At 36.1% G+C, this 12,061-nt stretch overlaps 1 protein-coding gene across 3 annotated transcripts; it reads left to right on the top strand.

Annotated features, from left to right (window-relative positions):
- Window positions 1-212: 212 nt before the first annotated feature.
- On the top strand, window positions 213-11,954 carry LOC101249401 (uncharacterized). 3 transcript variants are annotated; one of them, XM_004229591.4, is made up of 13 exons: window positions 297-452; window positions 805-1,135; window positions 3,379-3,556; window positions 3,627-3,676; window positions 5,331-5,423; window positions 5,502-5,590; window positions 6,058-6,136; window positions 6,351-6,433; window positions 8,100-8,178; window positions 8,258-8,942; window positions 10,190-10,270; window positions 10,406-11,045; window positions 11,330-11,954. In XM_004229591.4, exons 1-13 carry the CDS (start codon window positions 310-312, stop codon window positions 11,460-11,462), a joined length of 2,664 nt encoding a protein of 887 aa, XP_004229639.2. In that variant the 5' UTR covers window positions 297-309; the 3' UTR covers window positions 11,463-11,954. The 3 variants fall into 3 exon arrangements, with proteins under 3 accessions (XP_069142806.1, XP_004229639.2, XP_069142807.1); XM_069286705.1 differs by lacking the exon at window positions 805-1,135 and having other exon boundaries at window positions 213-452; XM_069286706.1 differs by lacking the exon at window positions 297-452 and having other exon boundaries at window positions 805-1,353.
- Window positions 11,955-12,061: the final 107 nt, after the last annotated feature.

Raw genomic sequence — 12,061 nt, 5'->3', positions numbered from 1 at the left:
TTTTCTCTTTCACTTTTATTGTTTGAGTTTTTTTCACTATTATTCAAATAATTATGAATTTAATAGACATTTTCAATACTTTGATGGACGAAGTTTAGTCCTTGCCTCATTCTATAAACAAACTTATGTATTAAATTTTAAAAATTAGATAAAAATTTACCGTCAAATAAAATTGAAAATCTATCCCTGAATATCGTAGGCGTTTTCTTTATCTTAGTATACAAATCATTATGGGTTTTATTGACATTTTGAAAACTTGTATAGGCCAAATTGAATTTTACTCTCATCTTATAAACAAAAGTTTTGTGTATGTATCCCCAAATTCTCACAAGCCAACGCCCCTTCCCCTTTCTCTCTCTCTCAAAAGGGCTTTTCCCCAATTTAAACTCTTCTCAATACACAAAAATCTTTATCTCGCGTATGGCCTTTCACACAGCTTGCCCAATTACCTGGTACTACATTCTTTTATATTTATGTATTATTTGATGATAATTTTGGTTTATTTTTTCTCTCTTTCTCTCTTATATTATCACTCTTTTCTCTTTACTCTCTCTTGTCTAGGCCGAGAATGACAAATGGGGTTCTTTGTTTTATGGTTTTAAGTTGTTTACTGGGGTTTTTATGACCTATTGAGTGTTTCTGGAGGTGGGGTTTGGTGATTTTATGGTGTAGAGGAGGATCTGTTAGGTTTCTCTTTCTCTTTCTTTATCGATGGATGTGAAATTGGGTTCTGGGGTTTGTGTTTTGTTGTTTCGTTTGGAATTTCTCACCCAGTTGAGTGTTTTTTGGTATTTTTTGGTGCAGTCGAAAGATCTGCTTCTGCCCTCATGGGTTCTCGAAGGGTAAAAATGAGTTCTTTGCAGATGTGACTAAGCTTGAGGAGTTTCTCAAGGACCCATGGGGTCTTAAGGCCAAACAACCTGCTACAATTCAGGTTAAGGTGCCCAAGCTTAATGTTGCTCCGCCCCAACCGGCGCCTGTAGGTGATGGGGGTGGTGGAAGCGGTGGGGATGGTGAGGAGGCGGCTGCTATTGCTTCAGCTCAGAGTAAGCGTGTTGCTTTGCAGAAAAAAGCCGCTGCTGCATCTATGGTGGCTGAGGATTTTGCTAGACGATTTGAGTCTGGGGATGTGGAGGTTAGGAACTGCAGTTCTAAAAAACGTAGATTTGCATGAATTTGAATGTGGAATGTGAAAATTATGATTGTTAAATCAATTGACTTCTCTGTTGTCCTATTTATATAGTCAGTATACGGACATAGATGGTTGCTGAGAAGATCTGTTTTCAGATCACTTGTCTGTTTATATGGCTTGTTCTGTTGAGGGAGAAAAGATTTTATGTGGTCCTCAAAAAGGTATAGATATTCTGGTTTGTATGAATGATTTTAGAGTACTTGATAATTTAACTCCATTTACATTTTAGACTCTTAGTGTTTGTATAGTATTCCACTATAGGAGGAGAAAAGATACAATAGAATATTTAGCCTGTTCTGATATCTTCTCTCAAAAGAGAATGAATTTTAGACTCTTAGTGTTTGTATAGTATTCCACTATAGGAGGAGAAAAGATACAATAGAATATTTAGCCTGTTCTGATATCTTCTCTCAAAAGAGAATGAATTTTCATGGTGCTTCCTACAGGGTTGAGAAAGATTTTTCATGGTGCTTCCTATAGGATTGAGTAATTTATGGGTTAGTCAGTTGGACAACTCTTCATAGAGCAATCTGAAAATTCCTTTTCTTAAGGTTGTCTTGAGTGAGGCAAGCTTCATTAAGAGTTGTCCAACTGAAGCATATGATCTTTCTTAGGAGTTTAGTCTTCCATATTAATTTCCATGGCCAGTTATCAAGCACTTCATTAGGATCATATGAGATTGCATAGCCTGCTTTCACCGAGTATCTACTACCTTGTCACTGCCCCACTTAACTTGTCTGCTTCCAAGGCATTTATCACCTGGCCTTCTAGCCTAAAAAACAACTTGACCACTTCTTTGATTTCCCAGTCTTGTAGGTTCGTAATAGTACATTCCAGGTGTTTTCTTCTCTATTCTGAGAGATGGAGGAATATGGTTCACATGCTATTTCAAAGAGACTTGGGGATTCCTCCATCAGAATGATATTGTCCATCCACCTATCCTTCCAAAACATTGTCTTATATCACAGTCGTACATTTAAGTTATTTGATGACTTGAGAGTGTGAGAATGTTCTATGAAGCGGACAACTTTAGACATAATGTTATAAGTTTTTTGTGGTTGATGTACTGCAATAATTAACATTAATGTCATCATAAAACCCCACATAACATAATCAAGCAAAGGGTCGTTTTGTAGGGTGTATAAAAATAATGCTAAATAGAGTGTATTAGTAATGCTTGTTTTAATTATACATTGATTGTTTCGTATGCATTGATTGGTTTGGTGGACTAAAAATAGCATGCGTTGCATATAAATATCTATTTATAAAGATATCCTCCACAATAACCATGCTAATGCATGCATTTTATCCCCTTGCATTACTAATACCTAGAAATTCATAGTAATAGTAATGCACACTTTAATACACAATGGAGTGTATAACTAATACAAGCATTAGTTATACCTAGCATAAGAAAGTGTATCAAACAAGGTATTACTTATACACAGTGCTAATGCATGGATTGTTTTTGTTATATACTCTACCAAACAACCCCTAATTGGTTGGCCACATGAAATAAGTTAATCAAAGTATAACAAATACAAAGTTTGGTTGACGTCATTAGAGATCCAATCAAATATTGGTGATGAATCCCTCTCCCCCTCTCTTCTTTTTTCCCCCTAAATAATACTTGCATTAAGTTGTGTATGAAACGGTTATTATTTTATGAAATAGAATGTGGAATAAGAATACATATATTCGCAATGTGGGGATTAAACCCATCCCCAATACAAAAATGTCCTTTTAAAGTAAGTAATTCATGTATAGTTTACCAATCTTCTTGCTATTAATGACTGCATTAACAATCCCATCATTGTTAATCACTATATAAACAATTCCTCCTCACATAACTAGCATGCCCACCAAGTGACCCGTAAAAGTACAGGTCTGCTAGCGCTCCAAACAGCAGTGGTCTAGAAGTCATTTGACTTTAAAATCTCAACAATGGTTGGGATGTTTTTTTTGTCATTCCTCAAATTCAACCAAATAGATGTTGTCACTAACCAGCAGAATTTTCATTTTCTAAAGGTGCACTGTTACTGAACATGTAATAACCCCTTTCGCTGCTCATTCTACTGATGTTCATTTCTTCTCCTCTTGGGGGTGTGGAGGCTGGGAGCTGGAATCATAAATTGTTACATGATACCATTCAATCTTTTTATTTACTAATAAATATCTGCCCTCAGGGCTCCATGAAAGATGTTGGTGGAGAAGAACAGGGTCTATCGAATTCCAAAGTGATGTGTAGGCTATGCTTTTCCGGTGAAAATGAAGGAGGTGAAAGAGCAAGGAAAATGATGTCATGCAAAAGTTGCGGGAAGAAGTATCACCGAAACTGCCTCAAAGCTTGGGGTCAACATAGAGGTATGTTTATAGGCCACAAGATATGTCAGTTTTTAGTGTTGTACTTCTACTAATGTGCCCCTATCTATAGATCTTTTCCATTGGAGTTCATGGACATGTCCGTCATGCCGGCTTTGTGAGGTAAAACTTTTGATTCATTTCAAAAGAATGATAAGACATAGTTGGTTTTACTTTTTAATAGCTGCCCAAAACGTGTCAATTGTACTATGAATTGCTTTCTTTATCTTTTCTTTTTTTTGTGAATAAGAAGGTCAAAGCTGATTCGACAGGACATTGACTTTTATTACCTAACAAAATGGAAATAATAAATTAATCAGAGATATTAACTGATGCATGGACAGTCAATTGAGAAAAAGATATTGCTTTTAAGTAAATGATCTTAAATGGATCCGTCCATGTGTATGGTGTCCATATGTATGGTGTACAACAGTCAATGGAGATGGCGAAACAGGTAGCATTTGACCCATGACACACTTACACGCAATCCCATTAGCCACTAATCATACACTTGCCATATTAACTACCCTTTGTCCTGTAAGAAAACAGGGTAAGACTACTTTCCGCTAGATCAAGTGGACCCAACTCAGATAAGCACCATGTCAAAGCTAATTAGCTGCAAGCGAGAATAGCTTATAATGATAAACCCATGTGGAAACATCAATCCCTGGTTGTGAGAAGTTATTTGATGACACTAGATGATTTCTTGGGTTGTTAGACAGTAACCTAGTAAGTGGGTGGTGGAAGATACCTAGTGGATTAGTTGAAGTCCGTGCAAGTTGGTTCGGGCGCCACAATTATTTAAAAGAAGTCATTTAATATGAAATGAGTCACTATTGGTTAGATTCATCAAACACATGAAATTACCTAAATAAGTGAATTTAGTACCTATAAAATCAAATAGTGATTAACATCATTATTTTCAGTACCTGTCATACAACAATGACTATATATAAACTGAAATAGAAAGAAAATAAATTTCAACAAGGTCACAGAATGGTGATGGTCAATAGGAGCATTGATTTTAGATTCTGAATAAATTAACTATAAAAAGAAATAATCAACTAAAAGAAGAGTTATTTTGTAGCACCCAATGTCATATTAAATTGCTTTGGAAACTATACATAAAGTTGAAAGGGAAGCAAAAAGAAGCTGAAAATTAGCAGTAGTTGAAGATGGGGACTTGCATACAAGGAAAGTGTCATCTTTGAAGAAAAAAAATGAAAAAGTTTTTTTAAGGATATACAGAATCCTTGCCTTACTACATAGACAAGTCAATCCGGTTGATAATTTTGATGTTTGGAGGGGGGGGGGGTGTCAGAAGCAATGGTATGTTCTTTGATTCCAATGTTTTGGAGGTGGGGTTCGGAAATAATGGGATGTCCTTTGTGAAGTCCTTTCATGAGAAACTATTGGTTAGGGAGGAGATGACCTTTTCCATATAGCAACATGGATCTCAAGGGTGCCGAGGAAGGTGCACATGGTTTGCGCCAGTTGGTGTTTCATGCGTATGGTAGCGGGTGAGGAACTGTCCCTATCGAGTAGGATTATAAATGAAACTATGGGCTGGTCTTTTTTTTTTTTAAAAAAATATTCTTTTGCATAAAGAAACTCTTCTGTTCGATAATTTGACATGCATTCTGGATCATTCCCTTGTGATTATTGCATTTTTGCCTATTTGATGTCTATGTCATTGTTCAACTCATGTTCTTATGCTCACTATATTGCTCATATATACTGACTGTATGTATGCTCCTTGTTTGGTCATTTGGTGTAGGGCTGTCGAAGAACTGGAGATCCAAACAAGTTCATGTTTTGCAAAAGGTGTGATGCAGCTTATCACTGTTACTGTATGCAGCCTCCACACAAGGTTGATCTCGTGTCTTACTCTTTCAGTTTTGTATAATGATAAAAGTAGATTATACTTAGTTGTTTTTGGGATGTGCAGAACGTCAGCAGTGGCCCTTATTTATGCCCCAAACACACGAAGTGTCACAGCTGTAGTTCTAATGTTCCAGGAAATGGACTGAGCGTGAGGTATGTAGTTTGGGGCCATGAGCAGCTACTGGGACATTCTCTTGGATTCAAGTTTTGCTATTAATGTTAATTGAACAGTCTAATTAACTCCATTTTATTTAAAATGGTTATTCATGTACTTCTCTATGTTGTTTTTTCTGTATCTTCACAGAGGAACATCATGTAGGAGTTCCAGTTCATGTTAAATATTCTGATAAGGGCTTTGGAAGCAATTTAACTCAGCTCTCTAGATTTGGGCTTTCCTAGAGCACCGTGAATTTTCCACACTAATGACTTTTCGTGATTCCAAATACAAATTATTGCAATAGCATAAAATAATATTGTGTGCTGCATGTGATGTATGGAAATCATTTAAGGAATTGCATATCCTATGCATATTATTTAATGCTTTACATATCCTGTGAAAATCATTTAAGGCATTGCATTTTCTATTGCCTCTGAACTATTTATATCTTGATCTATGGCAGGTGGTTTTTAGGATACACTTGTTGCGATGCCTGTGGAAGATTATTTGTGAAGGGAAACTACTGTCCTGTTTGTTTGAAGGTAGATGTTATGGCGGTTTTTATTATCCGAGATTCTCTTTGTTTAATCTTACAATGAGATTCTTTGTACTAGGGTGGTTTACTAATGCGGCATAGCAAATTTGTCGGCTAGTACTACGTGGTGTCTTTTGCTTTCATTTCCTTTCCTAAGCAACTGAGTATTTTTCTTCTCATGTGTTTATGGGGAATGCAATTAATTGTTTTCTATACTGTAGGTATATAGAGATTCTGAATCAACCCCTATGGTCTGCTGTGACATTTGCCAGCGCTGGGTGCACTGCCAATGCGATGGCATCAGGTTTACCTTAGATATTGCTTTTTATATTATTTCTTTATTGGTTTTTCTTTGGTGCCTTTCCCTTGAAGTGCAATTTTATTTCTTAACACGGTGGCAAATATGGATGTGCATTACGTTAGACTTTTCTGTTCTGGAATTAAATATCATATTGTTGACAGTATCCTGTACCTTTTATTGTGTTCTTGCAGCAGATTTTGCTATGTTAAAATGTGGAACGGGTTCCCAAGAGTAGTCTCATCATTCCTCATTGACTTTTATTGCTTCATTGAATAACTGAATGGCATTTTGGGGACTGCTTGTTTATGCTGCATTTCTGCCTTATTAAGAATTTTATTTTAATTTTCTAGAGATTTGATAGCTTTGCAGTCTCGGGCTCCAACTGTTTGTAACTCCAGCTATTTAGATACTAAACAAAAAGAATTCCCTGCATTATTTAGGATTGGTACATTTTTGTACTCTGTCAAGTGCAGTAGGCTAGGTAATCAGCTAACTGGGAATTTATTTTTAGAGCTAACTTCCAAGGAGGCAGGTTTAACCTAGCACGAGAGGGACTTTCAATTCACACAATCGGTCATCGCGCTTGGTCGTAAAGCACGTGACGCGAAGCTACTGTGTGCTGCATTATGACTGAAGCCCTCTACCCTTCAACTATTTAGGATTTGTCCTATTTTGGTAGGAAAAAATTAGAACTACTTCACAGATATGGCAACTGAGTTCATTAGAAGGGTTAATTGTTGGTGAGGGGAACTGTTATCCATTGGATGGTCAAGGGCCTTTCAAGATCTTGATTATCTAATGACAGATCGTTTCGAACAATGACATACAATTGGCATTACGAACATTTTTTATTGTATAATTTGTCGATAGTTGTGGAGGAAGTTAATTTAATTCTAAAAGCATGTCACAATTTTTATAATTGAAAACAATTTAACTTTAGAATTTCCCTCAGCCTTGATGAAATGATTTATAGTTATGCAAATGGTAGGCCACAAATTTCAAAAGTCTTGATGACATAATGTGTTGGCTTGTTAATCTTTCATTGACTAGATGAATTGTTTGTTGGAAATTAGAAAGAGATGCAAATGGACGGATCAGTATATTTGATTCTAATGAAGAGAAGTCTTTTATTATATTTGAGTTAATTTTTTTTTGGAGCAACTCAGAAGATTTACATTTCTCTCTTAAATGAAGAATTCGAAAAAAATAATCCTGGAATTTTTATTGATTACCTGGAATAGTTATTGAAATGAATTAATATGAGTAAATGTAGAATTTAATTGAACAAGAGAAACAAAGAACTTGGACTTTTTTTGTCTCATAAACTCGAATTTTAAGGGAAGTATTTCCAAGAATATTCTCATCATTCCCCTTGTCTTCTATTTTTTCATTGAATGATTGAACGACATTGTGGGAACTGCTGTTTATGCTGCATTCTGCCTTGTTAAGAGTCGAGTCAGTTGACTGGGCTAGTTCTGATTTCCAGAAAACTCTTCTTCCCTTCTCTATATTTTTATCCTGTCATCTTTGTGGTTTGCTAATTTGTTCTCGTGTCATTCATGCGATATAAAGCTGTTAACTTATGCTACCTTGATTGTACCTTCTACTGAAGCTTTGAGAGAGGGCTCCATTGGAACTTTGAATTTGAAAATGGGTATCTTCTTTGCAGCGATGAAAAATATTTGCAGTTTCAAGTGGATGGAAATTTGCCATATGCTTGTCCAACATGCCGCGGAAATAGTTATCAGGTTTTTAAGGCAGTGATTAATTTCACTAGAAAAGTTAAACGAGAACTCTATCCTGATAGTTTTCTATTAATGTTCTCAGGTGAGAAATCTTGAGGACGCTGTTCAGGAGCTTTGGAGGAGGAGAGATGTAGCTGATAAAGATTTAATTGCAAGTTTGAGGGCAGGAGCTGGGTTGCCAGTAGAAGATGAAATATTTTCTATTTCACCCTTTTCAGATGATGAAGATAGTATTCCTGTAGTAAAAAATGAACATAGTCGATCTTTGAAGTTTTCTCTTAAAGGTTTAGTTGACAAATCTCCCAAAAAGAGCAAGGAATATGGAAAGAAATCTTCTTACAAGAAATATGGTAAAAAGAAGGGGTTAACTGGACCAAATGAAGGACACCCTGATGTTCCATCTGGTGGGTATAGTGCTGGTGATGTCAAGAATGAAGAATTGCAGGCTTATGGAGAATTGGATAGCTTTTCTTCTCCTGTTGGTAGCTTGACAGAAGGTATATGTTCAATTAATCAGGCAGGGGTCATAAAGCACAAATTTATAGATGAGGTTACTGGAAACACGGGTAAGAGGACAGTCCAAATGAAAGGTAGCAAGCCTCAGCATTTGGATGAGGATGATATTGGAATTCAAACAAGCATGCCAAAGACCTCTAAGGGGCCAAAGCTTGTTATACATTTGGGCTCGCGGAATAAAAATATAGCAGGTTCCCCAAAGTCTGATGCTTCAAGCTGTCAGAAAGAGCAAGATTTGACTACTTCAAATGGTAATTTTCTTTCTATATATTGTCTTCGGGTTCCTCTTTCTTTCCAATTTCTTACTTGGATGAATATTGTCTACAAACTATTCCTTCTCGATAGAATATGATGACTGTAAATATTCTTTTCTACTAGTTTGCGTCACTTATGACACAAAAGCTATGGTTTTCTAAATTGTTGTCTCATCCAGATAAAAGGTTCCGCCAGTGAGAAAGATGTATATACTTTTCCTCTGTGCATTATTATTTCTTGGTGATTTTCTTCTATGATTGGAAATACTGTATATTTAAGTTTCCCTATGGCTTTAGATGTTAAGAGCGCATCGCGTGATATGTGGATTAAGTGCAATTTCGTGGGTTCAAACCCTGCTGTCGACAAATGCCTATTTTAAGTGAAGAAGAGTAGATGGGCGTGCTCATTTTCCCTACAGTTTTGAACTTTATGCCACTGGCCATCGAGTATTTCTTGTTTTATAGGAAGGACATATAAGTTGGCTAAGGAATATTATGAAATACCATGATTGTTGGGTTGCTTTTTGTTAGAAGTCATAAATATTTCTAATATACTTGGTTATAAAGAATAGACATATAAGTTGGCTAAGGAATATCATACAGTACCGTGATTTTTGGTTGCTTTTTGTTAGTAGAAGTCAAAGTATCTCTAATATATGTTTTTGCTATGCATTTTGTTTTAGATAAAGAAAACTAACATGATGTAAACTTATGAAGCATATTTCTTCTCCTTTCCTTGGTTAATTGGTTGCTTATTTAGCATATGAGGACTGTGTGCTTTGGTAATCATGTGAAATGATGTTTGTTCTTTTTTTTCTTCTTCTTGACTTAAGTTAAAAATTCTTGTGAAATTAAAGCAAATGGAAGGGTAGTGTGTGTGTGTGTGTGTATATATATATATTACATTAGTACAATAAAGGTGACATGACATGTATATTTAGTTTTCTTTGGTCTGGTAATGAAAGATCTGTTCTGTGCCTGATTAAATTTTCCAATTCTTGTTCTGCTATGGTGGTCCTTCTCTAATTCTATGCTACATTAGTTGAGATTCTTTCCTCTGTGTGAATACTTGCATCTGTAAAATACTCTATGCTACTCTAGCCTCAAACTCCATGCTCTGTTCTTATATGGTGTAGATTCTCTACTTTTTGGTATACCTCTTGTATATGGTAGATTTTCCCAACACTAATAAAATTATTTATCTTATCAAAAAATATTCTTAGATGTACTTCTTTGTTAATCAGGTAGTGAGGATCTAGTTCAGCTGAGAGAGAATGAGAACTCGGAAAGGAATGATACTGCAGCTAAACTTGGTGGTGGAAAAGGTAAGACGTGTTGTAAGTTTACTTTCTATGTTTGGGGCGGGGAAAGAAGATACTATTGTATTTGTTGCTTTTAGGAGCATACTTTTGGTGTTCTATTAATAATTTTTCTTTTGGCTCTCGTTTCTGTGTCTAAAGGGCATAAGGTGGATCATATGGACCAAATAAAGGGTCAAAATCATAGGGGTAAAGAAAGCAACTTAATAAAGATCAAGAAAGTTAGCTCAGAAGGTACTAATTTCCCTGCCAAAGTTGGTGGAAATTTTGCTGATGGATCTGGACCTCATCCTCCACTGAAGACTTTTGGTATAATAGGAAAAAGGAGCAATGACGGTAGTGTTATTACAAGGGCTGGAGCTGAAGTTCCTGCTACAAGGGACAACAAATTGGCTTCTGTAAAACATGCCGAAGCTGGGCCTGCTTCTTGTGATGACCTGAATGACGAGAAAATTAGCACACCTTCAGTATCAAATTCAACGAGAAAGGATCCAAAACCTCTGCTGAAGCTCAAGTTCAAGAATCCTTACCATGACAATCAAAATGCCTGGGCTTCCCCGGGAGAGGAGGATAAAAGCATGGTTAAGGGCCAGAGGTCTAAGAGAAAAAGAGCACCAGCCTTCGGAGAAAAAGCATCAACCAGGGCTGATGATAATTCATCGCAGCGGTATGAAGACAATACAATGGATGAGTTTTTGGATGCTAACTGGATACTGCAGAAGTTGGGAAAAGATGCAAAAGGAAAGCGAGTGGAAGTTCATCATTCGTCTGATAATGCCTGGTAAGCTTATTGTTACATCAAGCTCACTACTATGCATACTTGAATTTATGCAAATTTAATGGAACTGAGTGCTGTGATATTCTGGATTAGTAATCATGACAGCGATGAGAAAAGGGCAATCAATAGAGCAAGTGGATTGCATTAGGATACAAGGATATAGTAGGATAAAGAAAAGGACCACTTTTGGGCTTTTAAATATCAAATAGATGAGTATTCATATAAATCTGTACCACACTTGCTTTGATGTGTGCTAGTTTGACCTTTCAATTCGTTTTCTTTTTCAGGCATAGAGGCACAGTGGTAGAAGTCTTTGAAGGGTCATCGGTTGTGTCTGTTGCTCTTGATGATGGGAAGAAGAAGAACTTGGAACTTGGAAAGCAAGGAATACGTTTTGTATCTCAGAAGCAAAAACGTTGACTGCTATTAAAATTGGTTATTAGATGCAGCGTGTGTTATCATTTCTGATGCCAAGAGCATGAGCAACTGCTGATTCCCAGAAGCATGATCATTGCAGGTCAAATTTCAAGGTTACTGCTCCCTGCATCATGTGTTTAACTAACCTTTGCTTACCAGATTTACATGTAAGCTCGTTGGTTGGTTCTGTTCTGTTGTTACCTTTTGTTTCCCTGTGTACAGATTTCTCTTTTCTGGTCAGAGGTAGAACACAGTTTTTGAGCCTTTTGGTGTTACTTTAGATTAATCTTGCTGGATTTGCAGTTTTAATGTAAAATTACTAGAGATTAGAAAGCTCTGTTCCTACTGGTTGTAACTCAGGGTAGATGAGATTTTTATACTTGTTGAAACACACACAGTATTTCTCTACACTTTCTGAAATTCGTGATCTAATCACTTTGTATCATTGTATTGGTTATATTAGTGTGTTATTCGATCCTAAATTCAAACTAGAAATATTTCAGATGCAATCTTTATACAACTTAAATAATCATTATATAAGTGGTCAAAAATATCGTTTGTGGGGTAAATATTTATATTTTCGTATAATAATATCATGTTTT

The sequence above is a fragment of the Solanum lycopersicum genome, chromosome 1 (genome assembly GCF_036512215.1).
Source record: "Solanum lycopersicum chromosome 1, SLM_r2.1".
Taxonomy (NCBI): domain Eukaryota; kingdom Viridiplantae; phylum Streptophyta; class Magnoliopsida; order Solanales; family Solanaceae; genus Solanum; species Solanum lycopersicum.
This window is presented reverse-complemented; position numbering and strand designations above follow the sequence as displayed.

Excerpts from the sequence above, each read along its gene's own strand:
- LOC101249401 (XM_004229591.4), top strand. The coding sequence starts at position 310 with ATGTATCCCCAAATTCTCACAAGCCAACGCCCCTTCCCCTTTCTCTCT. Across the intron at positions 3,677-5,330 it reads CGTCATGCCGGCTTTGTGAG|GGCTGTCGAAGAACTGGAGA; the intron begins GTAAAACTTTTG and ends CATTTGGTGTAG. Across the intron at positions 5,591-6,057 it reads GGAAATGGACTGAGCGTGAG|GTGGTTTTTAGGATACACTT; the intron begins GTATGTAGTTTG and ends GATCTATGGCAG.